Here is a 25,086-nt window from a genome sequence, read left to right on the forward strand (position 1 = left end):
CTAAGACCATCAGAAAACACATATTTCCGATGGTCTTAGGAACCGAGACACTGCCAAAGCTGCCACCGCCGCCACCTCAGGAACGCGCAGTGGACGAGCCAAGGAAAGGAAATGAATGAGGAGGGAGGCGTGCCTGCTTGCGTGTTTGTGTGTGCGTTTGCGTAGAGTCGCTATTTTCAACTCCCAATATTACAAAGAAAAAAAAAGATTGACGTGAATAAAATGTGGTGGAAGACAAATGCTGTGTGTGTGTGTGTGTGTGTGCGTGCGTGCATGGTGTTAATCATATTCTTTCCCTTATCATGCGCCTTGAGCCACGACACCAATAACCGTCTGCTCTCAGTTTCCTGCTTCTAGCGAAATGTTGAAAACTGTAAGACACCGAGAGGCACGCATCCCGCTGGCAAGGCTCAGGGGAAGCGCCAGGATCAGCACCCCTTTCTTCCTGATCGGTGCTTCTCCTAGACCAGGAGAGCTCACGGGAAGCACCAGGATCAGCCCCCCTTTCTGCCTGATCTGTGCTTCTCCGAGGCTGGAAGAGCTTGGCCCCTTTCTGCCTGATCGGCACTTCTCCAAGGCCGGGAGAGCTCAGGAGAAGCGCCAGGATCAGCCCCCCTTTCCGCCTGATTGGCGCTTCTCTGAGGCCAGGAGAGCTCAGGGGAAGTGCCAGGATCAGCGCCCCTTTCTGCCTGAATGGTGCTTCTCTGAGGCCGGAAGAGCTCGGCCCCTTTCCGCCTGATCGGTGCTTCTCCGAGGCTGGGAGAGCTTGGCCCCTTTCCACCTAAGGTCCACCAAGCCTCAAGAAAGACTTTTCAATTCATCCCACTGTTTTCCTGCTATTTCCACTCTAACTGGAGTCTCTGAGGATCATTTTTGACTAGCTATTTTCTTCTTCCGACAGATTATTTATGTGTTTAGAAATCCAAAGGATGTCTTGGTTTCTAGCTATCATTTTTACAAAATTCTAACCATGCTGGAATTACCAGAAGAGTTTGATGTTTACTTGAAGAAGTTTTTGGCTGGCAAAGGTAAGAATGTAATCACAATCAGGTTAGTTTTTGTTTTGGACAAGAGATATGAATTCAGTCCACTTCCTGCAAGCAGCAAACAATCCGCCCTCCTCCTTAAAATAAGATCAGAATAATTATTTCCAATGCTCATGCAGTAATTTATATAAACTCTATGCAAACAGTTTATAATGGAATGGATGGTGGAGAAGAATAACTCGTGATTCAAAAGTGGGTGGGAGAATGAGAAGAAATACTAGGATCCATTTAATATAGAGAAAAATAGAGAGAAGTGAATTGTTGGGTTTAAAATCAGTATATTATTATTGTTATTGTTATTTTTGTTGTTGTTATTACTATTGTTGTTGTTACATTAGTCAGGAGACTGCAATGCTATTGTAGAGTAATGGTTTAGCTGCCAATTTACCAGCTCTGTTGTGGGAAATGTTCGCATAATTCCCAAGATGCACCACAGGAAGGTGAGCTGGCTTTACCCCAGAAAGAAAGATGAGCAGGTCTTCTTGCAGCATCATTCAAGGGCCCCTTCCCTTCACCAGAGCCGCCTTGCAAATGGGCATCACACCCGAGAAGGTTCAGAGCCAAGAAGAATCTGACTACCTGCATAGAGCACCAACTCATCTCCCCAGCAAAGTGGTACCTATTTATCTAGGTATCATAGAGCATGCTTTCAAACTGCTAGGTGGGCAGAAGCTGAGGCAAGTGATGGGGTCTCACCCTACCACATAATGCTAGGACTTGAACTGCTGGAGCAGAGACCATCTCCAATATCATTGAGCCACTGAGCCACTGCACCTCATTAATCAGAATGTGATTATGTTGGGAATAATGGACAGAATCTAAAATTAATAAAAATCCATATTCATTTGAAAAACTAGAGAGTTATCCTTATTTTTTTTAAAAAAATAAGAAAACTAAAAAAATAAACACTCTCTAACATGAAATTACATGGGGAACATTTAAGAGTTGCCCCAAAGGTCCAAATAAGGACCTAAGCAAAACAAATGAAATAATATAGCAGCATTTTGACAAAACTTAATAAGTGAGAATATGCAACCACTCCTCTCTCCTCTCCACATTCAATGTTATTAGGGTGGCCCCTCAGTTGAGCTTTGATCTGTAGGCCCGTCAGGTCATAGGGATAAATGGAAGAAATTCAAGCATTAAGAATGTATTCCTAAGGGGATTGTTAACTGGAACATTGCAGTACCCAGTTAAACAATTGAACCAAATGGACTTTGAGGTCTGCGCTCATATTTATGCCAAATTCATTTCTTTCCTATCAGTGCCTAGTAGTTTGTGGCTAGACCATATAGAAAGCTGGTATGCTCATAAGGATGATTTCAATATTATCTTCCTTTCGTATGAAGACATGAAAAAGGTAAGATGTGTCCATTTTGTGTAGTGCAATATGAACAACCATCAAGCACAGCAAGGTTTAGAAATGATGGGATGTATAGAATAGCTTATACCAACAAGGAGTACTAGAGGTGACCACAGAACCACCTTGGTTATTTCTGTGAACTCCTGGAGGACTAGTGAGGTCTCTGAAGAAACATAAGATTCCCCTCTTCAAAAGGAAAAAGATTAATAAAACACATGTTTGTGAGCACTTGGCAAGATGAGCAGGATATGAATTTTATCAATAAAACAAAGTAAAATAAAATAAATAATGTTCTCCTCTTTTGGCTCAAAGAAGGTTGACTCAACTCAAATGCATTTTCAAGAGAGACCAAGGCATTTATTTAGCTTGGTTGAGAACTGACCAGCCTCAAATGCAGCCAGGATTGCTAAGAATGTAAGAGTCTGAATCATAAATATATTGAGAACCAAAAATGTTTCTCAACAACTTGTCTCTTGGAATCCCTTAGCAGCAGTTCTAAGGAAGGATTTCAACGTTTAATGAATATTGTTCGTTTTTTCTAAAAAAATAAAATACAAATATAAATGATTTAATATTGAAGTAATTGTTTTCAGTAAGAAAAGAAAGAATTGAAGGTAGAAGTGAGAGACAGCATTGATATGCAAGATATGTATAAGATAGTGATAATCTTTAGAATTCCCCAAATATATCAACAACATTTTCCAACCTTTTCTCCATTTTTATGGAAGATCTAATATAAAGCTGTATCAAATTGCAGGATCTGAGAAGCTCTGTACTGAAAATATGCAACTTCCTAGGAAAAGAACTGAGTGAAAAGGAGGTGGATGACGTGGTGGGTAAAGCTACATTTAATAACATGAAAGCGGATTCTAGAACAAACTACACATACATGATTCCTGAACTTACAGATGATAGCAGAGGAGTCTTTCTTCGTAAAGGTAAATCCATGGAGATTTATAGTCTATGCTTATGGAATATGCTAGGATTGCCACCTTCATCTAAAAGGCACTTTTTGTAGAATGGTATGTACATTTTCTAACAACTTCTCTTTCTGCTTTCTCTTCATGATGTTGCACTAGTCTCATCAATGGCCTGCATCTGAGGCAGCCATAAGACTTTCTTAGCTGTACCAATGTTAAATTGGTGTTGTCTTTTTCATCCTGACATATTTTTTGCCATGGTTATAATCTGACTGTTACAATGACCAGTCTGTTGCTTGCACAGTCTAATGATCCTTTAGGAATGTGATTGTTTTACCTTATACTGACCACTTTAGGCTGGTGGAGACACATCTTCTTCACTCTCTACCTTGGACACTGCCCTCCAGTCTTAGAACTGCATCCTTTAAGCCTGCAGGGACATAGACAATGCTAAAAAAAAAAAAGCATCAATCACTTCACTTAATCAGGGGGCCAGTTCCAACGGGGTGAATTCAAGATCATTTAGAACTTCACTGGTAGGCCATTGGTTCTATGACTTCCCAGTACGAGATACTTATGCCAGAGAAATCACCTGATAGCTTCTAGTTAGAAAGATCTTTGCCCTTCTATAAAATCTTCACTCTGTAGTCCAACTCTAGTTAAAATAGTAAGGAACCAGCTTCCTGCCCAAAAATTAGAGATACAGATTTGTATATATTGTTTGATGGACTGGAAGGTAGCGAAACATTCCTCTAATAATGGAGGAATGTGCAATGTTCCAAATTAGTCAGGTTTTGCAAACTATTATCCTCTTTCTAAGACTTCAAGAAGCCCATAGCAGGCATGGTAATTGGAGACTAGAAACCACATCTGGAAGACTTTTGATCTTCATCACTATAGTCTTCTCCTGAAGCCTGAAGATATAAATATATCTTCAACGTGCACACATACACATACATATATACATTCCTACACATACACGCATGCACGCACACACACACACACACACACACACACACACACACACACAAAGACACATTCATTTTGGTGACAGGATGACATAAATAGCCTCTAGTTTAATTGAATACAAAAACTGTTGACATTTGTATCACTGTTTCCCAGGCATTGTTGGGGACTGGAAGAATACCATGACTGTTGCCCAGAGTGAAACGTTTGACCGTGTCTTTAAGGAGAGGATGGAAAAACTGCCCTTCGAATTCTGCTGGGATATTCAGGAGGATCCTAAGCCTATTTCCAGCTCAGTGGAAGAAAATAATGTGTGATGCACAGCTTCAAGTGGCTTGAATCAGAGATGACCTTCCAAGAATGATCTTTATGTAATCTTTAATGTTTAATTCTCAGATTTGCAGAGATCATAGAACAGAGCTAAATTAAATTATGTGTGCTATTATTAAATATAATAGAAACTGCAGAAAATAGTTATAGTACGTCTCTCCCAAATTCTTACTATCATTTTTATTTTGATTCCACAAATGAAACCAGATGCACTAAAGCTTTGACATTTTATGTCCAGCTAGTTCCTATATATACTTTTTTGTTTTTTACAATATGCTAAATCACAGCGTGAGATTTTCTTATATGGTTAAGGTCTTTTCTCTATTGCCTTTAGTTAGTAGTGGAACTATACTGGTGTAAAATTTGCTGTCCTTATTGCTGATGCCTATCTGTATCTATTGCCTCCCATTTAGCCTGTCTCTGATTAGTGATGTCCTTATTTCTAAAGTGCTTAAGCAAAATTACTGATCAAACTCTCTGGTTTTGCCGACATTCTCCTTTCAGAACATCACCAGCAAGTCAAGACAGCGATGTAAGATGGACCTTGGGGAGGTGGTGAATGTACAGGTTAACCCTAAATCTTTCATTGTCTGCCATGAACAACAATGTGAGATTGAATATTTGCATGAACATGCCTGCTTTGCTGAACAGCTGATGGGGGTTTGCATATCTAATGAGTGTGGCATCTATGCTTTCCTGATTTACTACACAGAGAAATCTTTTTGCCAACTCCTCAGGTTTTTTTTTTAATCAGGCATCTTTGGAGCAGAATCTGGCATTCTTTCAAAACTCCACCCACCCACACTTTTATCTTTCAAAACCCCTCATTTAAGGAAGCACAGCACTACAGTAGTTGAAACAAGCTTTCAACCCATTACTTCTTGTCCTACTCTCTGAAGATAAGTCAGACTCCTCTTCTCTGTGACAGCCTCTCAAATATTGAAAGATATTTACCATGTCCCTCTTAATTCTTTTATTCGATATGCTAGACAGGCCTAGTTCCCTGAACCATCATACAATTTAGCTTCCATACCCTTTATCATGTCGGCATACCTTAGGATCTCAGCATCTTTTTTGTACTGTGATGATGCATGCAGTATTTCAAGTGTGGCCTCACAACTACAATATAAAGTAGTTTTATCACTTCGCATAAACTTGATGCTAGCCCTTCTTACATCTTATACTATAACTTAGCAAATCATGTCAGAACCATTCATGTCCATCCATTCTGGAATTCTTCTGGAGAAGAATTATCCATTGGCCACACAAGTCACCCAAATTAATATTTATATAAGCACACTGATTTGTTTATATAAATGATCTTCCTGGACCTCTGATTATGAAGATGGAGGTCCACTTTGATTGCTGAAACTTTGCAAGGATTAAGTCTAATGCAAAATGTTAGATTTGATGTTTCTTTCCACAGATAGGTGGTTACTTCTACCTCCCCCATCAACTACACTATATAGTTAACCTTTTTACATTCTTGATTCTGGGTACTTCGATCTTAATGTATTTGGCTAGGTCAGGTGTGTTGTGTAGTAGCAGTAATTTATTAACTGATTAGTCTCAACAGCAATATCATATAAAAATAAAATAAAGGTAAATGCATGATCTAATTACAAAATAGATATATGTATGTAAAAGAAAATACAATAATAAAATACATAAGTAGTAAACAGTGCTTTTTTTGTAAAAAAAAAAGGGGGGGCGGAACTCACACACGTCATACAACCCACCTTGCCTACCCTACAAGGTTCCATCCAAAAAAGGTGCCAGAACTCCGTTCGGGCGTTCTATGACAAAAAAAGCCCTGGTGGTAAATACAAAGAATCAGCATTCTGATAATTACATTGCCCTGTTCCGTTTGATAAAACGTGTTCTAAGTTGAACTGCCTGGTCTATAAACCAGTTCTGTTTACACTATGTACATTAGAGCCCAGGAGGAAGTCACAGAACAAGAGATCAGCAACAATACACACAAAACTCCAAGGAATCAGCATTTGTTCCCAACAAATGCCTCTCCCCACAGCATCTTCTTAAATCTCAGTCTCCAGGTGTGCCTGTGGAGAGAGGCGGGATACTCTCCTCCTGAGCCTGTGCGTTGTTCCCTCCTTCTCTCCACTCTCCATGCTCTAGGATCAGGTGGGGGTGGTCCTTGCTCATCGCCTGAACTCTGCCTCTCCTGTTCCTCCTGTTCCAATCCTGAAGGGCCCTGGCCTGTCTCGGCCTGCTCTTCCCCACATTCCTCTGAAGCCACTGACACCCTCCATCGACTTCAATAGGTCCCTTCCAGCTCATTTTCCTCCACACATTCAGGCTTGGATGAGAAAGAAGCTCCCAACTGGGGGGTCCCGTGGGCAACAATGATGTCACTGCCTAATCCTTTCAACCCAGAAGTCTCTTGGTGCTTCCAACATGAGGCAATGTGATGCAATAATGAAGTCTGAAAAATAATATATTGTCCTCACCGCCAAACTTCCAATAACATCAGGAAGATCAATTTTCTATATTTTATCTTATAAGAGACAAATAATTCCTATCAAATGTAAGAAGGACAGATTTATGCCATATTGTCAATGTTAGAAAACATAGGACCATACAGAATACAGAATAATAGGGTTGGAAGGGACCTTGGAGGTCTTCTAGTCCAACCCCCCACTTGAGCAAGAGTCCCTACACCATTCTGGACAAATCTCTGTCTAATCTCTTCTTAGAAATCTCTAAAAACTAACTACAAAACAAGTTTGCAGTTAGAAGGAATTCCTGGAATAAATGGGGGCTACATTTTGTAACAACAAGAGAATGCAAGTTCAGTTTAAATGTTTGTTCAAATCCTGATCAGTTCAAGGTTTGATGAGCAGTTTCTACCAGGGTTCAAAATCTGCAGGGTCAGAGTCCTAAGGAATGGGCTCCCTATTTCCACTTCAATTGTTATTATATTTATTATTGGGAGGAGGGTTGTAAATAACAATATTCCAATCTCAGTCCAATAAACTATGGCTTCTTTTCCATCATTTTGAGGTAAATAAAAATCTAATGTCATAACCCCTTCCCAGTTTCCTTACCAGAAGGAGAAATCTAATCAGTTCTGTGTTCATGTGATCCAGTGGGGACTTCTTTTGCAATGGCAGGATGATCGTGCTGACATTTTTCCTCCCTTGCCTATTTGTGGATATTGTTCATCAATGTGATGAACAATATCCACAAATGTGTAGGAATCAGTGCTCAGTCATTGCAGGGTGCAAATATGGCTGACCACCTTCGCAGCGTTTATTCTTTTATACAGTTTTCCAAGCAGCAAAAGTTTAACATGGCAATAGCGTAGCAACAGCATTTCATTGGTTAAACTCCTTACCAATCCTTAAGAAGATATCAGCCAGGAGACCCAGCCAGGGAGCAGTTTCTAACCACATCCTATTGATGTAACCTGGCTGATATCATGTGAACCAGGTGATATCATTGTATCAGCCTGGGGTAGTTTCCCATATTGCCATGGTGATGTGAATGGATGAGATCATGTAGAGAGAAGAGGCACACAGGCATTGGAAGGGCAGTTTGCTGCTCACGACCTCTACCTGGCCCCTATCTCTACATCTCACTCTTTTTTATTTTGTTAGACGAAATATTGTTATAAAAGGGGTTAATAAAAGGATTATAATCAGGAGAGGAGCATCCATGCAGTTGTTTATACAGGGCATAAACCTGACCCTGAGGCAATGTGGGAGAGAATTTGGGGCTAAAAGCTCTGATACATATATTGCAAAAGGAAGGAATACATTGCACAAAACAGCACCCACCAAGATCCTAAAGTATCAATTTTCAAATCAGAGGCCAAATTGTGTAAAATATTAATCTGGTGCTGGATGGTTCATGAATTATCAGAAATATTGAAATAACACATCCCCTCAAAACTTTCACAACCCAAATGCTGACACAGAAACAAATAATCGATAGCAGCGTGATTTTGCAAAATAGCTTTTCTCAAATCTTGCAGCTCATGGTTGATTGCTGACATAGCTGAAAAGGTAGCATTAATTGTTTGTGCTAAATTACATGCAATAGCATTAATGTTGAGGTGAGCATGAACAGCAAGTCCTGGTACACCCACTAGAGACATAGCCAGTGCTACATATTCTGCTTTATTAAGTAAGGCTGTCTCAGAGTCACAAGTGCTGTCTAGCGTGACCCCATGTCGAGAACGGTTCAAGTGAACTTGTTTGGAAAGCAAAACAGGAATCAGCTGGCTGAGGCAACACTGCGCTTCACTAATATTAGCAGGAATATAATTAAAGGTTTCTTGACCACGTGTAAAAAACCATCTCTGCGGTAGCCAAACATGTCCAAAATGAAAGGAAGTCTCTTCAAAAGCTGTGCAGTTTAAAACATGTGAGGTAATGCGATGACAGTGAGGTTTTTTACTTGAAGAAGTACAATTAACTATTTTAGCACATGTTATATTTGCAGGGATTGCTGCCACTGTGGTGTGCAAAGCAATAGCGTCAGGGGGTGGATAATAAGCAGTAACCCCCCAGCTAGATATAGCCTTATAGTTAAAGTTCCCATTGAATAAAATTGTGCTATAGCCAGTGAAGTTTTGAATTACTGCAGAAGGGGTTCAAACAAGGACTAAACATGTAGAAAGCAAATTTTCCATGTCATATGCTTCAGATAAACAAAAGACATCATTTTATGTGATGTTAGCTAGCTGCACCCATAGATTTTGCTTCATTCGTTATTCAAATGATTGTTTGGGTGGGATGACAGTTGCTGTTGTCAAAGGGCAGATGTTAACGATCAGACACAAACAAATGATGGCTAAGGAATTTGCAGTTAAAACCGCAAAAATGGCAGCGCACAGGTTCTTGGGGGTTTGCTCTAGTTGTTGCTGCTGCAGCACTGCCTGTTCTTTGGCAGTCAAGTTCTTTACATTTCCCCACGTCACACTGGCCAACTGGCATGCCGGGATCAGATTGGTTGCTGTGCCATCTGTAGAGTCACCCTTGCCATTTCTGGGACTGGGTCCAAGGACTGGTGCCACAACATCCCTGGCTGGGTGAACGTAATGTGCTGGAATCCACAAAGGTCCTGTAGGAGTAAGCACAGCAGCATAGCCTCACCCCCAAGTGATCAGAGGGACTGGTCCCAACCATGCTTTGTCTGGTAATGCCCAATAATATACCAGAGGCAGAGGCAAGCTTGTTTTCTGTTGAAAGTGTCTCTGATAAGTGGTGGAATTTTGAATGGAAACATTCAATTGGTTTAATGTAGATAATACTTTTTTAACCTGTTGTGTTACCCATGACAAATTGGGTACCCCAGATCCGTCCTTTTTTATTTGTTTGTGAAAGCAGTTCTTAAAGAACCAATTAACATGTTCCATGATGGCATGGAAGTATAGGGAAGACCATGAGTAAGAACAATATTTCAGGTTGTACAAAATTGCAAAAAAACCACTGAAGAATAGGTGGCCCATTATCAGTTTTTAAGGAAGAGGGCTTACCCAGGGCTGTAATGGCAGAGAAAAGATGAAAAATAACATGTGCAGCTGTTTCCCCTTGTTGAAGTGTGGCCCAAATTGCTCCTGAATAGGTATCAATAGATAAATGAATATATTTCCAGGGAGCCAAAAAGGGAACATGGGTAACATCCATTTGCCATAGTTGATTAGAGACAAAACCACAGGGATTAGGAAGACATAAAAAAAGGGTTAGGCCCAGGAAGGGAGGAGTGACTGCGTATATGAGAAATAAAATATAAATGCTTTCAGTCTTGTAGCAGCTGCTGTAAAGTTAAAAACAAAGCCATAAAATTGGGGTCGATCCTGGGCATGATATAAGCACCTGAAAGATTAAAAATAAGTTGGCACACATAACGAGAGTCAGAGATTAAGTTAAAAAGGCTGTTGAGAAAAGGTGTGAAAAGCCAAAATAGCAGCAGATAATTCTGAGCGTTGTGGTGAGGACTGTATTGCAGTGTAGGACACTTTCCAGGTATCATCATGAGGATCTTGTAAGCAATTGTTCCTCTCGTTTGCCCTCCATCAGAAAAAAACAGTAGGAGCTTGTGGCAAGGGAGAAGGAGAAAGCAGTGGGCGGACAGGAAAGGAAAAAGTCATTAAATAAGCAAGTCAAGGATCTTTAGGAAAATGATATGAAATAGAGCCTATACAGTCAGTTAAAGCTCACTGAAGAGATAAGTTATTCTGAAAATAAAATTGAAAATCAGATTCTGAGATAGGAAGAACAATATTAATTAAATCAGTTCCATTTCGACAGCAAGCTCGTGTGCGTCCTAAGGTTATTATTTCAGCAACCACCTGGATAAAAAATAAAACATTTTGGGATGGGGTGTGGGGTAAGTAAATATCAAAAGTGTTAACTGACAATTTTTATATGGAATTCTGTCCGCAAACTGAGTACTCAAGATGTCATTAATTTGTTCAACCGCAGCAAGTGCTACAGGTGGAACTACAATGAGATTACCAGGTTGTTTTCCTTTGGTCAATAAATTAAATAATGGACTGAGAAAATTTGTATTTCTGAAAGCCAATTAGATTGTATCTTTGGTGCTCCAGTTAAAATATCATCCATATAATGATATACCAAAGCCAATGGAAGAGAGAGAGAGATGATACTCTCTGTGCTGATTCACCATTCAGCCCCTCTGCTGCTGGTCAACTATTAATCAAACTTTTTGAATACTGATTTCAACTCTTAATTCTTCTTAAGTGTTTCCTCCTATATATATACTTTATTTTACCCTGGGGTTGACTGGGCTTGTTTAAATTTCAGCTTTATGTATCTTTGGCTGGAGACTGACAGCACTCATTTAGTTCTCATGGGAGAGATGTTTTTTTTCTATATTTAGGCTATATCATTTCTTGTTGTAAAAGGAATATATGATTAAATTGTGTTCCATTCTTCTACCTCTTGATAGGCTCAGACATTTAAACTAAATGGGACAATTAAACAGATGTAATGGCATGAGACTGCCTACAATGGCCCCATCCTGACATTTTCACTGGGCCACCTTGTATGACAAGGTCCAAAGGGACAATGTTTAATTGCATTTATCTAAATGTACCTTGAAATCCATATTTGTTAAAATAAATCCCCCATTACTCAGAAAATCAGCTTGCATTTAGGTAAACCAAAATAGTCCTTTCACTTTGGATCTTATCATTTCATGTACCAATATTGAGGTGTGGACATGCATTAAACTGTTTGGGCTATGCTAAGTTGTGCAATCCTATGACTCTTATATAAGTATAAATATTACTTCCAGACCCAATAATGCAGTAAGAGTCCATTTTGGGATCTCTTGTACAAGAACAGGGTTCTGTTATTAAGCAAAGAACCATTTGCTTTTATTTATGCTTATATATCCTCTTTCTGCTGAAAAATTCTCCAAGGTAACATGTTACTATAAAAACCTCAGTTGTAAATATTGCTGAGTCCAAAATCTGCTCTTTTACTTACTGCCTGATGAATGAATGTGCTATGAGGTGATAAAGGTATCAGTTGGATCTTGTGGGAAGACAGAACAGCGGTTCCAGAAATTGCACCAGATATGCAGGGCCAAAGAGGTGACTAGCGCTGGCAGTGATAGGACCATCCTACAGGACCATCAACGCTGGCGCTCCTTTCAGGAGAACACACTGCAGGCTAGGATCAATAATCAGATTTTCAATCTGTTTTTTTTTTCCATCAGAAATTGTTGGAGACTGGAAGAATATTATGACAGTATCTCAGAATGAAGGGTTTGACAATATTGTTGAGGCACAAATGAAGGATATACCTCTCAAATTCATCTGGGATATACAAGAAATATAGCCTACTCAGAATGGGAATATGCAGGAACCTCTCCAGGAGAAAGCAGAGCAGAAATATACCATACAACTAAATCATGTGTAGTTTAAGCTGTTACAATATACTTATGCATTTTCTGTATAGATATGCATAACTTCCTATGATTTATCAACCCAAATGAGTCAGGATATACCAGAATGATTTTTTAAATATTTTCCAAGATGAACAAACACTTTGGAATCAGGAGAAATGTCTTTTGTAATGAGGAGAGAACAAAAATATGCTAATCAATTATTTTTTCATCAACAAACAACTGCTGCTTAAATGATGAATGAAAAACCCTTTTGGAACAGCACCTTTTTTCTTGGATATACTAATTTTGTATTGGTAGATTTTTAAAAAAGAGATGATGTTAGGGAAAAAATACTCGAGATAACACATTTGATTATATATATCTACATTCAATAATTGTAACTAGTACCCACTGATATTGTTGCATGGGCTAAGTCAAAATGTAGAGGTTTCTATACCATTTAATAAGTTTAAGAGCTGAATGAATGTTCATTTGATATCATATGGAGCTTATTTTTTCCTTTTTTCTCCCATGTTCCTTCCCCCCCCCCCTTCTATTCATTTTAATCACTGCAATGTATGGAGTTTCTTGGCACACATTATCATTGTTATTCCTTCCTCTATCTTTTGGGCAACAAAAGTGTTAGATATGTCAGGAACCTGTTTGATCTTCCACTTGCTATAGTTTGTCTCCCAATGAATGTCAGCTGTGTGTTTTCTGCATATTTTAGCTAACTCATTAAGGAAAAAAATCATCAATTTCCTCTGCTTGGTTGGATGACCAGTAATATGCACCTATAGCAATGTCATTTATTTTTCTCTAATTTTCATCCAAATGCATTTGAGAAGGCTTTCATCGTTGGTTCCTTCTTTCCTGAAAGAAGAGATTCATACCATAAAAACACCAACCACAAATGATATACATTGTCCTTTAATATATTATTTTATTGATAATTTGGAGTTCAGAATAGTATATTTAGGCCATTGGAAAAAAATCTCTCATTATCATTATTAATGTCAGATGTTAAGGTGTCATAACATGCTATTATGCACTAAAATAAATTGGCCTTTCTGAACAGTTTGTACCCTGCAGTTCATGCCAACAATTTCAGGCAAATTGGTCTTCACTTGAATTACATTTCTTTAACTCACTACGGAAATAACATGTTCTCTGATAGAACAGAATTGTGGTTATATTCTAGATCACAAAAATCAGAAGATTTGTGATAGTGCAATTTTTATAGGAATATAAAAATAGGGTGTTTGACTGATCACTGTCAAGGGAATGTTGATTCATAGATTGTAAAATATAAAACATATCCTGTTAGTGTGCTACCTGCACCACTGGCGTTTACATAACTATAAATAAAAACCAGTTATTCATTCTATGTCCTTTCCTGGGGACTAAAGATGGACCATTCGCCATTTCACAGTCTGTCTAGTGAGAATTACAGAATATGTTCTCTGTTTTCCACTGCTCTAATCACTACAGTTACAATGTGGTTTACAACATCCATACAAAATAAGTCTGAAGACATCATTTTCTTTATCAAAACTCCAACAACAGGTTTTGTTGCATTCTCTTAGCAAAGGCCCTGAGTTGCCTCACATGTTGGTGAGGTCTGACGATGCAAAATGATCTGCAGAATCTTTATTAAACACTTTGGATTCTGAGGCTGCCATATTATTTTCAAAAGCACACAGAAGTTTATACCGATGAACTTCACAGCAGCCTGTAGCTGACATATCTAGAACTCAGCACGTGTGCAGATTCACTTTAAGGAGGCCCAAAGATGAATTCTGACACGACTGATGTTCCCAGGGCATGCCTGTCATAAACATGACTGTGCAGAATCACAGTTTAGCATGTATCCATAAGAAGGCTGGAAGGGGTGGAATGACATTTTATACTGGGGGAGGGGAGATGAAGGAAGCTGAAACAAACAACAACCCCCCTCCACAAAGCAAGTTAAGGCTTAAAACACATAACACATTGCCCTGGCAGACGTTGGGTCATAAAGGGAGTCAGATAATCAGTAAAAAGCTTTTCAAAGATTTTCATTCAGCTCCCCCCACTTAAAAATCAAAAACAATGCCCCGCGATTCTTTTTCTCTGCTCTTCAACCTGCACGTCATTTATTAAGGTAAGTCACACATTTTGGCCCCCCTTTACAGGCGTACATAGTAAGTAGAAAGTAGAAAGCATTTTCTGCTATGTTCCCTGCCCTATGAAACATCATTCTCCCCAAGGTGAGGTGGCCCCAGCCCTGTTGGCCTTCTGGAAGGCCCTCAAAACATTGTTTTGTCAACAAGCTTCAAGATCCCATGATAAAATGGTGCCTGTTACATGATTATATGAGAGTTAATTGATGCACTCACTGTATGCTAGCAGTCTGTCTTTTTTCTTGTTTTTGTTTATTTTTTTTTTACTTGGGTATTATCATCTTTCTGCTACAGATTATTTATGTGTTTAGAAATCCAAAGGACTTCTATGTATCATTTTCACAAAATTTCAGTCACAATAGAAACTCCAAAAGACTTTGATACATTCTTGGAAAAGTTTTTTGTTGGCAAAGTAAGAAGATCTTGACTATGATAATGCCATGTCATTTTTTTTGTCTTGGACAAGAAAGTATTAATATATTTCAATGCACTTCCCACATAGAGCAAAGAATCCACCCTCTCCCCTAAAATAAGAATAAGGATTCACTCATTCAGTAATTTGTATAAATTCTAGACAAACATGCATTGTGGAGAAGAATACAGGAGTCCTAGGACAACTCATGATATAAAAGTGACTGGGAAAGGCAAGCAAGGCAAGAGAAGACAGTTTATTAAAAGACAGGGACAAGAAATACTGGGATTCATTTAATATTGAGAAAGATGGAGTGTAGTTGTTTGGTGGTATAAAATCGGGGTGTGATTGTGTTGGGAATAGATGGACAGAATCTAAAATTAACAAAAATCAATATTCATTTGAAAGCTTGACCTGTTTTTTTTTTAAATGCAATATCTAAAGAACCAAAATATCTAAATATCTAAAAGTGTAATTCCATGAGCAGCATTTAAGCGTTGATAACAGAAGAGACCTAATCGGAATAAGTCTGATATTTGATATTTGGTCTAGTGCAGGGGTAGGCAACCTTGGCTCTTTTATGACTCGTGGATGTCAATTCCCAGAATTCCTGAGCCAGCATGGCTGGCTCAGGAATTCTGGGAGTTGAAGTCCACGAATCATAAAAGAGCCAAGGTTAGGAGACTGTGAATTCTAGTCATACTTTAGCCATGAAAGCCAGCTGGGTGACTTTGTGACAATCACTCTCTCTCAACCCAACACTACTCACAAGACTGTTGTGAGGGACAATATGAGGAAGAAGGTGTGTTGGATATGTTCTTTGTAAAAACAATAAAGTTATTTGAAAAAACAATAAAGATGAAATACAAATAAATAAAAATAAATAAATTTGCAGAAATTTAAAAATAGCCCAGATTGCTCCAAAGATCCAAATAAGGAAAAGCAAAAGTAAACAAAACAAAATAGGGATATCTTGACAGAATGTCCCCCCCCCCTTAACAAGTGAGAGTATTCAACCACATTTATTATGGCTCCCATTCCTTGTCTCTCCACTACACATCCAGTGTTATTAGGGTGCCCCCCCTCAATCATGCTTTGATCTGAAGGCCTCCTGGCTCATAAGGATAAATGGAGGAAATTCAAGCATTAAGAATATACAGTATCCCTAAGACAATCTGTCAGTTGGAACACTGAACTTGAACTGAATCGGCTTACTTTTAAGACTGCTCTCATGCTTATGCTAAATTCATTTCTCCCCTATCAGTGGGTAATAGTTTGTGGCTAGACCATATAGAAGGCTGGTGCACTCATAAAATTAATTTCAATATTCTCTTCCTTTCTTATGAAGAAATGAAAAAGGTAAGTTGTATACATGTCATGCAGTGCAATATGACTAGTTAGCTTTAGAAATGTTTAGAGTAACTAAATATCGCAGAAGGAAGTTACAGGGATGATTATAGAACCACTCTTGGTTATTTCTGTGAAATCTTGGAGGACTGGTGGGGTTTTTGAAGAAAATTAAGTGCCCCTTCTTCAAAAGAAAGGAGGAGGATCCAGAAAATTAGACTGCTGCCACCTTGGCATCAGATTAACAAACAGTGGATTTGTAAATACTTATCTAGACATGTTAGAAATTACAGCATCCAGCTTGTAGTTGCAAACAAATCAGGTAAAATTAAGTTGACCTTATTCTTTGATGGAGTTACTGATTTAGTAGATAAGCACAATGGATTTCTAATTCAGCAAAAAATTTTTTTGCCAAAGTCTCATTTAATATTTTCCTGTTTTGGCTCAAAAGAAATTGATTCAACTCAACTGCAGCCATCATTTTCAAGAGAGGCCAAGGCATTTATTTAATCTGATTTGACAACTGGCCAGCCTCTAATGCGGGCAAAATTGCTAAAAATGTAAGACTCTGAATCTTAGAAAAATTGTGGCATATAAAAATATATGTCAGACATCAACAAACTTCTCCATCTTTTCTCTATTGCTGTGGATGGCCTAATATAAAGCTGTATCAAATTGCAGGATCTGAGAAGGTCTGTACTGAAAATATGCAGCTTCCTAGGAAAAGAACTAAGTGAAAAGGAGGTGGATGATGTGGTGGATAAAGCTACATTTGATCATATGAAAATGGATTCTAGAGCAAAGAACACATTCATCCCTTCTGATCAGATAGATTTCAGCAAAGGGGACTTTCTTCGCAAAGGTAACTCGGTAGTAATTCATATTCCTGAGGCATATTGTGGAATATGGCAGGCTTCATCTGAAACCAGAATTACTGCCTTCATCTGAAAGGCACTTTTTAAATTGTATAAACATGTCCTTACATCCTCTCTCTTTCTACTGACTCTCCATGATTTTGCATTAGTCTGATTGCCAGCATGCATCTGAGGCACTCATATGTCTTTCTTAGCTGTACCAATGTTAAGGTAGTGTCCTCTTTTTCATCCTGACAAATTTTGGGCATGAATATAATTTGATTGTTTCTATGAATAATGTGTTGTTTGCATAGTCTAATGATCCTTTGGGAGTGGGATCGTTCTAGGTGACATTGGCCACTTTTTGGTGGTAGAGACACAGCTTTTCCACTCTCCACCTGGGGTACGGTCTTCCAGTCTTAGAACTGCCTCCTTTAACCTATACAGACATAGACAATACTCAAAGAACCATCAGTCATTTCACTTAATCATGGGGCCAGTTCCAATAGGGTGAATTCAAGATTATTTGAACCTCACTGGTAACCATTAGTTCTATGACTTCCCAATAAGAGATACCTATGGGGGAGCTTCTGGTGGCTAGCGATGGTGATGGCGGCTACCTTGTAGCCGTCCTCCTGAGATGGTGTCAGATCCGTGGAGCACAGCGTACATCAGCTGGCCCGCGGTTCGAAATCCCCTTCCCGGGCGAAGGGAAGGGGTAGAGACTGCATGAATAGAGGTAGAACCTCTTAATCTTCCCTGGATTTCTTTTTGGGGGGGGGTAGAAAGAGTGCTCCCTTGGAGTTCGTGCCTTCTCCGTCTCTCAGCTATCTTTGTTTCTTCGGAAGCAAAGTGAAACGCCGCTACCATCTCCGCGCTTAAAGCTTTCTGGTGAGTGATTTTTAAAGCGGACAGAACTGTTTAAAGGATTTTATTTAGAGTTAGAGATCTATTTTTTTCTAATTTTCTTTTTAGCTTATGTTGATTCTTTTTTTTATTTTTTTTTCCTTTGGGCGGAAAGTGAGAGTGAGAGTGAAAGTAAAATGGCGCTTTGAAAGTTTTTTTTTATCTCCAGAAAGAAAAGACGGACTAAATGAAATGTATGCTTAGCATTGCTTTTTCTTTTTTCCTTTTAAGTTTCTTTTTCTTTTTTCTTTCAAAGTGCTTTGTAAGTTTTTATTTTTATTGTATTTTTCCTGGTCTTTTTTATTTGTAAAGATTTAAGCATTTTTTTTAAGAAGAAAGAAAGAGAGATTAATTTTAAAAAATGGCTTCAAAGAGACAACCAGCTGCTATAGTTTCTAAGGTGATTTCCTCCCCTGTTATTGCAACTGTTCAACAACAACTTAAAATAACACCACCGGTGCAGCAACCTAAGGCTACATCTCCACCTTCTCCTCCCCCATCAGGCTCGTCTGTACAAGACATTAAAGACATAATGGGAAATGCTGTGTCTCAATTTAGGGAGGAAGTGAAGCAACTTCTTGAACAGAGCAAGTCTGAAAGTAAGGAGGAAATTAAGAAAGAAATTAAGGAGCTTTTTGTACAGAATAATGCTATTTTGAGGCAAGATATAGTTTCAGCCTTATCTGGATTGGCTTCTGTGGTCGTGAAGCTGGACTCCAGAGTGGAAGAAGTTGAAGAAAAAGTAGATTTTCTTGAGTATAAATTCCAAGATATGGAAAAAAAGATGGAAACTTCACAAGATGATATTCTTATGTTTCAGTATAGACAGGGAATTAGGGGTCTTAAAGAAGACATGAATCAAGATCTGATGGAGATGGTGATCAATGATCTAGCTGTTGTTTTGAATATAGATAAAGATGAACTACGTGGAGAAGTGGAAAAAATCTACAGAGTTAACTCTTGGATTGCGAAACAGAAGAATCTGCCAAGAGATGTGGTGATTTACTTTGCTAAGAAGTCTCTGTGCAATCAGATTTTACAAGCTTTTTATAACAAGAGATTCCAGATTGCTGCCCAAGATGTCATCATCTTAAAGGAAATCCCATCCAAAATTTTAAGAAGCAGAAAAGATTTTGCTTTTTTAGCTAATGAACTTAAAACAAGATTGATGCCATTTAGATGGGAGATTCCGATGGGTATTGTTTTGAGCCATGCGGGGACACGTTATAGACTTAACACGGTAGCTAACACTAAAGAATTTTATAATACAGTCCTGGGAGCAGGCTCATCTTCATTTATGATTCAGAGAGCCTTGAGTGACAAAGAGGTGGAACAGCAGTCTGAAGGACTAGGTTTGATGGCTGCTGGGCAGGTGGAATGGATGCGTCAAGCAGAGGTTAAAGAACAGAGAATGACTCGTGCAGCACATAAACGTAAGGAGAAGGAACAACAGAAGAAAGAAGCTAAAGAATCTTCTCATCAGATTGTTTCGATGCCGGTGGGAGGAGCAAGACCCAAAAGTTCTGCAACACATTCTTCAGTGGCAGATCTCGAGGGAATCTTCTCCAGGCTCCTGGTTGAGGGAGATGGCAAAGTTCCTGACCTGGAATGTTAACGGTCTTAATTCCCCCCAGAAGAGAAAGAAAATCTTCCATTATTTAAAGCAACATAATAATGATATTATTTGTTTGCAGGAAACTCATATTTTACATAAAGACCAAAAATATTTAGCTAATGCTTGCTTGGGATCTCATTTTGCATCTCCTGCCCCTGGGAAAAAAGGGGGTGTGGTTATTTATGTTAAGCAAAGTCTACCAGCCTGCCTGGTAGAATCAGATCCTCAAGGAAGATATGTTATGATTGAACTTGGCTTATATGGTAAGAAAATACTTATAGTGGGTTTGTATGCACCAAACCAGCAACAGGAACAATTTTACAGGTTGTTACATCAGAAAATAACTTTGTTGGATTATAGGTCTGTGATATTAATGGGAGACTGGAATGGTGTTTTGGATACACAAAAGGACAAAAAAGGTTTTTCTACCTTTTTTAAACAGGCTAAACTACCTAAAGCCTTTTTTGATTTGAAAGAAGACTGGGAATTGAGAGACTATTGGCGTGAACGTAATCAAGAGGAAAGAGACTTTACCTTTTTTTCAGATAGACACCAATCTTTTTCAAGGATTGATTTCTTCCTGATTACAACAGATTTATATAATAGGGTGAAGAATGTAAAAATTTTTCCTAGGTCATTGACGGATCATAGTCCAGTCTGGATGGAACTGGTTGCCGAGAAAGAGGAGAGGAGATCCTGGAGGTTGAATGAGAATTTATTTAAACAAGAAAAAAATGTTCAAAAATTAAAGGAATGCTTAAAGGATTATTTTGCTTTAAACATGTATAAAGGAACATCAATGTCAATGGTATGGGATGCAAGTAAAGCCTTTATGCGTGGAATTTTGATAAAAATGAATAATTTTCATAGACAAAAGCAGATTCAGAAACGTAAAGAATTGGAAGATAAGATCAAATTAAAAGAGAAGCTTTTAATTTCAAATCCTTTAGATGAAAAGTTGAAAGAAGCTATAAAATTGTTAAAAACACAATTTAATATGTTGATGGCTGATCAAGCTACAACTAATTTAATGTTTATGAAACAAAACACATTTTGTAATGCTAATAAACCAGGGAGATGGTTGGCTTATCAGTTAAGAAAGAAACAGAGACAGAGAATTATAGATAAAATAAATTATAATGGTAAATTGGTTTATCAGAAAGAACTGATTAAGAAATCTTTTTTAGATTATTATCAGAAATTATATAAGAGTACTAATGTACAAACTATAGATATAAATAATTATTTAAGTAAAGCTAATTTTCCTAAATTAACAGAAGATCAAAAAAAGAGATTAATGGTTTAATTACTAATGAGGAAATTGTGACAGCTATTAAGCAATTAAAATTAGGCAAAGCGCCGGGTACAGATGGTTTGACATCTATTTATTTTAAAACTTTAGTAGAAGAGATGATTCAACCTTTATGCGAGCTTTTTAACAATATATTACAGGGTTTAGAGATTCCTCCGTCATGGCGCAATGCTTTTATATCTTTGATTCCAAAAGAGGATCAAGTTCTCACCTTGCCTAAGAATTATAGGCCTATATCTCTCTTAAATGTGGATTATAAAATTTTTGCAAAAATTTTAGCTAATAGGTTTATGGGGGTTCTGCAGCAGCTTATACATAAGGATCAATCGGGTTTTATAACTGGAAGGTATATGAAAAATAATGTTAGACAAATTATTAACTTATTAGAATATTTAGATAAAAACAACCAAGTCTCTGCAGGGCTGATATTTTTGGATGCTGAAAAAGCCTTTGACCAGCTGAATTGGCAGTTTATGTTAAGTTTAATTAAGGAGATGAATTTTGGACAAAATATATTACAAGCTTTATCTAGCGTATACCAAAAACAGACTGCTCAACTTATTGTCAATGGAGGTTTGTCAGAGGTTTTTACAATAGAAAAAGGTACAAGACAGGGATGCCCATTATCTCCGTTATTGTTTGTTTTAACATTGGAAATTTTGTTGATTAAAATTCGGGAATCGCAAGAAATAAAAGGAATAGAAGTTAATAAAAAAGAATATAAGTTAAGAGCTTTTGCAGATGACTTGGTTGTTACTTTGTCTCAACCTACTTACTCGGTAGTAAAATTACTACAATTGATTCACCAATATGGGTCTGTTTCGGGTTTTAAAATTAATAATAACAAGACTAAAATATTACCTAAAAATATGACTAATTGTGATAAACAGACTTTGGTTAATTTAACAGATTTTGAAGTTGTTGATAAGGTAAAATATTTGGGGGTTATATTATCTGCTTCTAATGTAAAATTGTATAAAAATAATTATGAAACGTTGTGGATTGGGGTACAGAAGGATTTAAAGAATTGGGATAAATTACAGCTATCTCTTATGGGTAGAATTGCAGTTATCAAAATGAACGTTCTACCAAAATTTCTTTTTTTGTTTCAAATGTTACCTATTTTAAAGAATGAACTTAATTTAAATGAATGGCAGAAAGGTATTAACAAATTTATTTGGGCAGGGAAAAAACCAAGGGTAAAACTTAAAATTATGCAAGACTTCCGTGAGAGAGGTGGACTCAAGGTACCAAATTTGAAATTATACTATGATGCTGTGGTTTTAACATTGATTAGTGATTGGGTAAATTTAACAAATGTAGACATACTCCATTTGGAGGGTTGGGATTTACTTTTTGGATGGCATGCCTACTTAATTTTTAATAAAAAGGTGGATCGAGCTTTTAAATCACATATTATAAGGATTTCTTTACTTAGGGTTTGGAGGAAGTATTATAAGAGTGATTTTAAAATACCCTTATGGGCCATACCTTGGCATGCAATAGAGGGGATAAAGAGAGGAGTTAAAATGGATAGGGTTTCTTATACACAATTACTTAAATGGGATGGTCAGAGCTGGCAGTTAAAATCTTTGGAAGACTTAGCATATGAAAATATTATCTATTCATGGTTTCAATATAGACAAATAGTGGACAGATGGAAGATGGATTGTAATGTGGGCTGGCTTAGAGAAGATGAAAATCTTTTTAAACAAGTAAAGGATCAAAAACAAACTCACATTAAGAGGGTTTATGGGGTTCTAGTGGAAATGGATTCAGAACCTGAATTAATTAAAGATTGTATGATTAAATGGGCACAAAATATTGGTGAACCAATCTCATTGGATACTTGGGAACTTATTTGGGTGAGGAATGTTAAATTTACACAAGCGCAGAATTTAAGAGAGAATTTTTATAAAATGTTTTATAGATGGCACCTTGATCCACAAAAAATGTCTATTATGTACCCTGATCTACAGCCTAAATGTTGGAGATGTGGATGTTTGGATGCTACCTATTATCATATTTGGTGGTCGTGTAAAAATATAAAAGCTTTCTGGATTAAGATATGGTGGAATATTCAAAGAATCTTTAGAAGGAGGGTAAAATTTACCCCGCAATTATTTTTATTAGGTATTGTTATTGATTGTGATGCTAAGGAAGTTGTATTGATGTTAAATTTGATTACAGCCGCAAGGCTGTTAGTAGGACAATATTGGAAGAAGGAATCTCTGCCTACCTTACAAGAGTGGTTTTATAAAGTTTCTTATTTGGTGGAAATGGCAAAGATTTCGGCTTTTTTAAAGGAGCAATCTCAAGAGAATTTTTTTGTTGTATGGGAAAAATGGATAAATTTTATACAATATAATTTGGATATGGAAAAATACCATTTAGCTTTTTTATAACTTTTATTAAAATTTTTTTTTTGATATTTTATATTTTTTTTCTTTTTCTGTCTTTTGTTTTCTTTCTTCTCTTTTTCTTTTATCTTTTATCTTTCTTTCTTTTTCTTCTTCTTTCTCTCTCTCTTTCCTCTCTTTTTTTAAGTATTTTTTAATGCTTATATCATAAATATTTTATTATTAATTATTTTATAAGTTGTGAAAAATTGTTTAGGTTTTTTTTAAAAAAATTTTTTTAAATGGGCCTATATTCAGTTCTGGGAAGCTTGGGGAAGGGGGAGGGAGGGGTGGGTTTGGGAGGGATTGGGCGAGGGTTGTTTTGTTTTGTTTTTGTTGTTTATTTGTAAAACTTTTAAAAATTTTCAATAATAAAAAAAGAGATACCTATGGCAGGGGAATTACTCAACATCTTCTAGGTAGAGATATCTTTGCCCTTCTATCAAGTCTTCCCTCTGTAATCCCTCTACACTAGTTAAAATAGTAAGGTAACAGCTTCCTGCCCAAAAACTATCAATGCAGATTTGTAAGAACTGTTTGATCGACAAGGAGGTGGCTAAATATTCCTCTGATAATGGAGAAATGTGCAATGTTCCAAGTTAATCATGTTTTGCAAACCATTATCCTCATTCTCAAGCTCCAAGAAACCAATAGTAAGCAAGGTAAATGCAGGGTGGAAACCATATCTGAAAGTCTTTTGATCTTCATCTTTATAGCCCCCTCCTGAAACCATGAAGTGTTACATATATACATCCCTACCCAAATGTAATCACATACCAGTATAAGAACAAACATTTTGGTGACAGGGTAACATAAATAGCCTCTAGTTTAACTGAATACAAAAACTGTTGAAATTTTTTTACCACTGTTTCCTAGGCATTGTTGGGGACTGGAAGAAAACCATGACTGTTGCCCAAAGTAAAAAGTTTGATCGTGTCTTTAAGGAGAGGATGGAAAAACTGCCCTTTGAGTTCTGCTGGGCTATTCAGGAGGATCCTAAGCCTATTTCCAGCTCAGTGGAAGAAAATAACATGTGATGCATACCTTCAAATGGCTTGAATCAGAGATGACCTTCCAAGAATGGTCTTTATGTAACTTTGTAACCTTTATGTAACTTTTTAAAGATCACAGAAGACAGCAACAGTAAATTCTGTGCTAATGTTAAGTATAATAGAATCTGCAGAAAACTGTTAATAGTATGTCTCTCTGAAATTCTTATTATAATTTGTATTTTGATTCCGCAAATGAAGCCAAATGCACTAGAATTTTGATATTTGATGTCCAGTTGATTCCTACACACACTTAACATTTTTTTTACAAGTCCTAGCATGAGATTTTCTTATATGGCTTTCTCTATTGCCTTTAGTTAATAGTGGAACTATACTGGGGTATAGTTGTCCTTATTGCTGATGCCTACCTGCATCTATTGCCTCTCTTTTGGCTTGTCCCTGAATGGTGATGCCCTTATTTTCAGAGTGTCTTCAGCTAAATTATTAATCAAGCTCTCTGGTTTTGCTGCCTTTCTTCTTTTAGAACATCAAGGATGGACTTTGGAAATATGGTGAACTGA

The 25,086-nt window shown here is 37.4% G+C and overlaps 1 protein-coding gene and 1 pseudogene across 3 annotated transcripts in view; both read left to right on the forward strand.

Annotated features, from left to right (window-relative positions):
• LOC120313525 (amine sulfotransferase-like) overlaps positions 1–6,304 on the forward strand; it is a 41,022-nt gene extending 34,718 nt beyond the window's left edge. For all 3 annotated transcript variants that reach the window (XM_039355524.1, XM_039355521.1, XM_039355523.1), the window contains exons 4-7: positions 902–1,028; positions 2,312–2,406; positions 3,167–3,347; positions 4,452–6,304. In XM_039355524.1, the coding sequence (XP_039211458.1) occupies positions 902–1,028; positions 2,312–2,406; positions 3,167–3,347; positions 4,452–4,612 (564 nt within the window). In that variant the 3' untranslated portion in view covers positions 4,613–6,304. The remainder of the gene's footprint in view (positions 1–901; positions 1,029–2,311; positions 2,407–3,166; positions 3,348–4,451) is intronic.
• Positions 6,305–14,733: 8,429 nt separating this feature from the next.
• On the forward strand, positions 14,734–24,657 carry LOC120313529 (annotated as a pseudogene).
• The last annotated feature ends 429 nt before the right edge of the window (positions 24,658–25,086 follow it).

The sequence above is a fragment of the Crotalus tigris genome, unplaced genomic scaffold (assembly GCF_016545835.1).
Source record: "Crotalus tigris isolate CLP2741 ecotype Arizona unplaced genomic scaffold, ASM1654583v1 scf7180000018691.1937549, whole genome shotgun sequence".
Taxonomy (NCBI): Eukaryota; Metazoa; Chordata; class Lepidosauria; order Squamata; family Viperidae; genus Crotalus; species Crotalus tigris.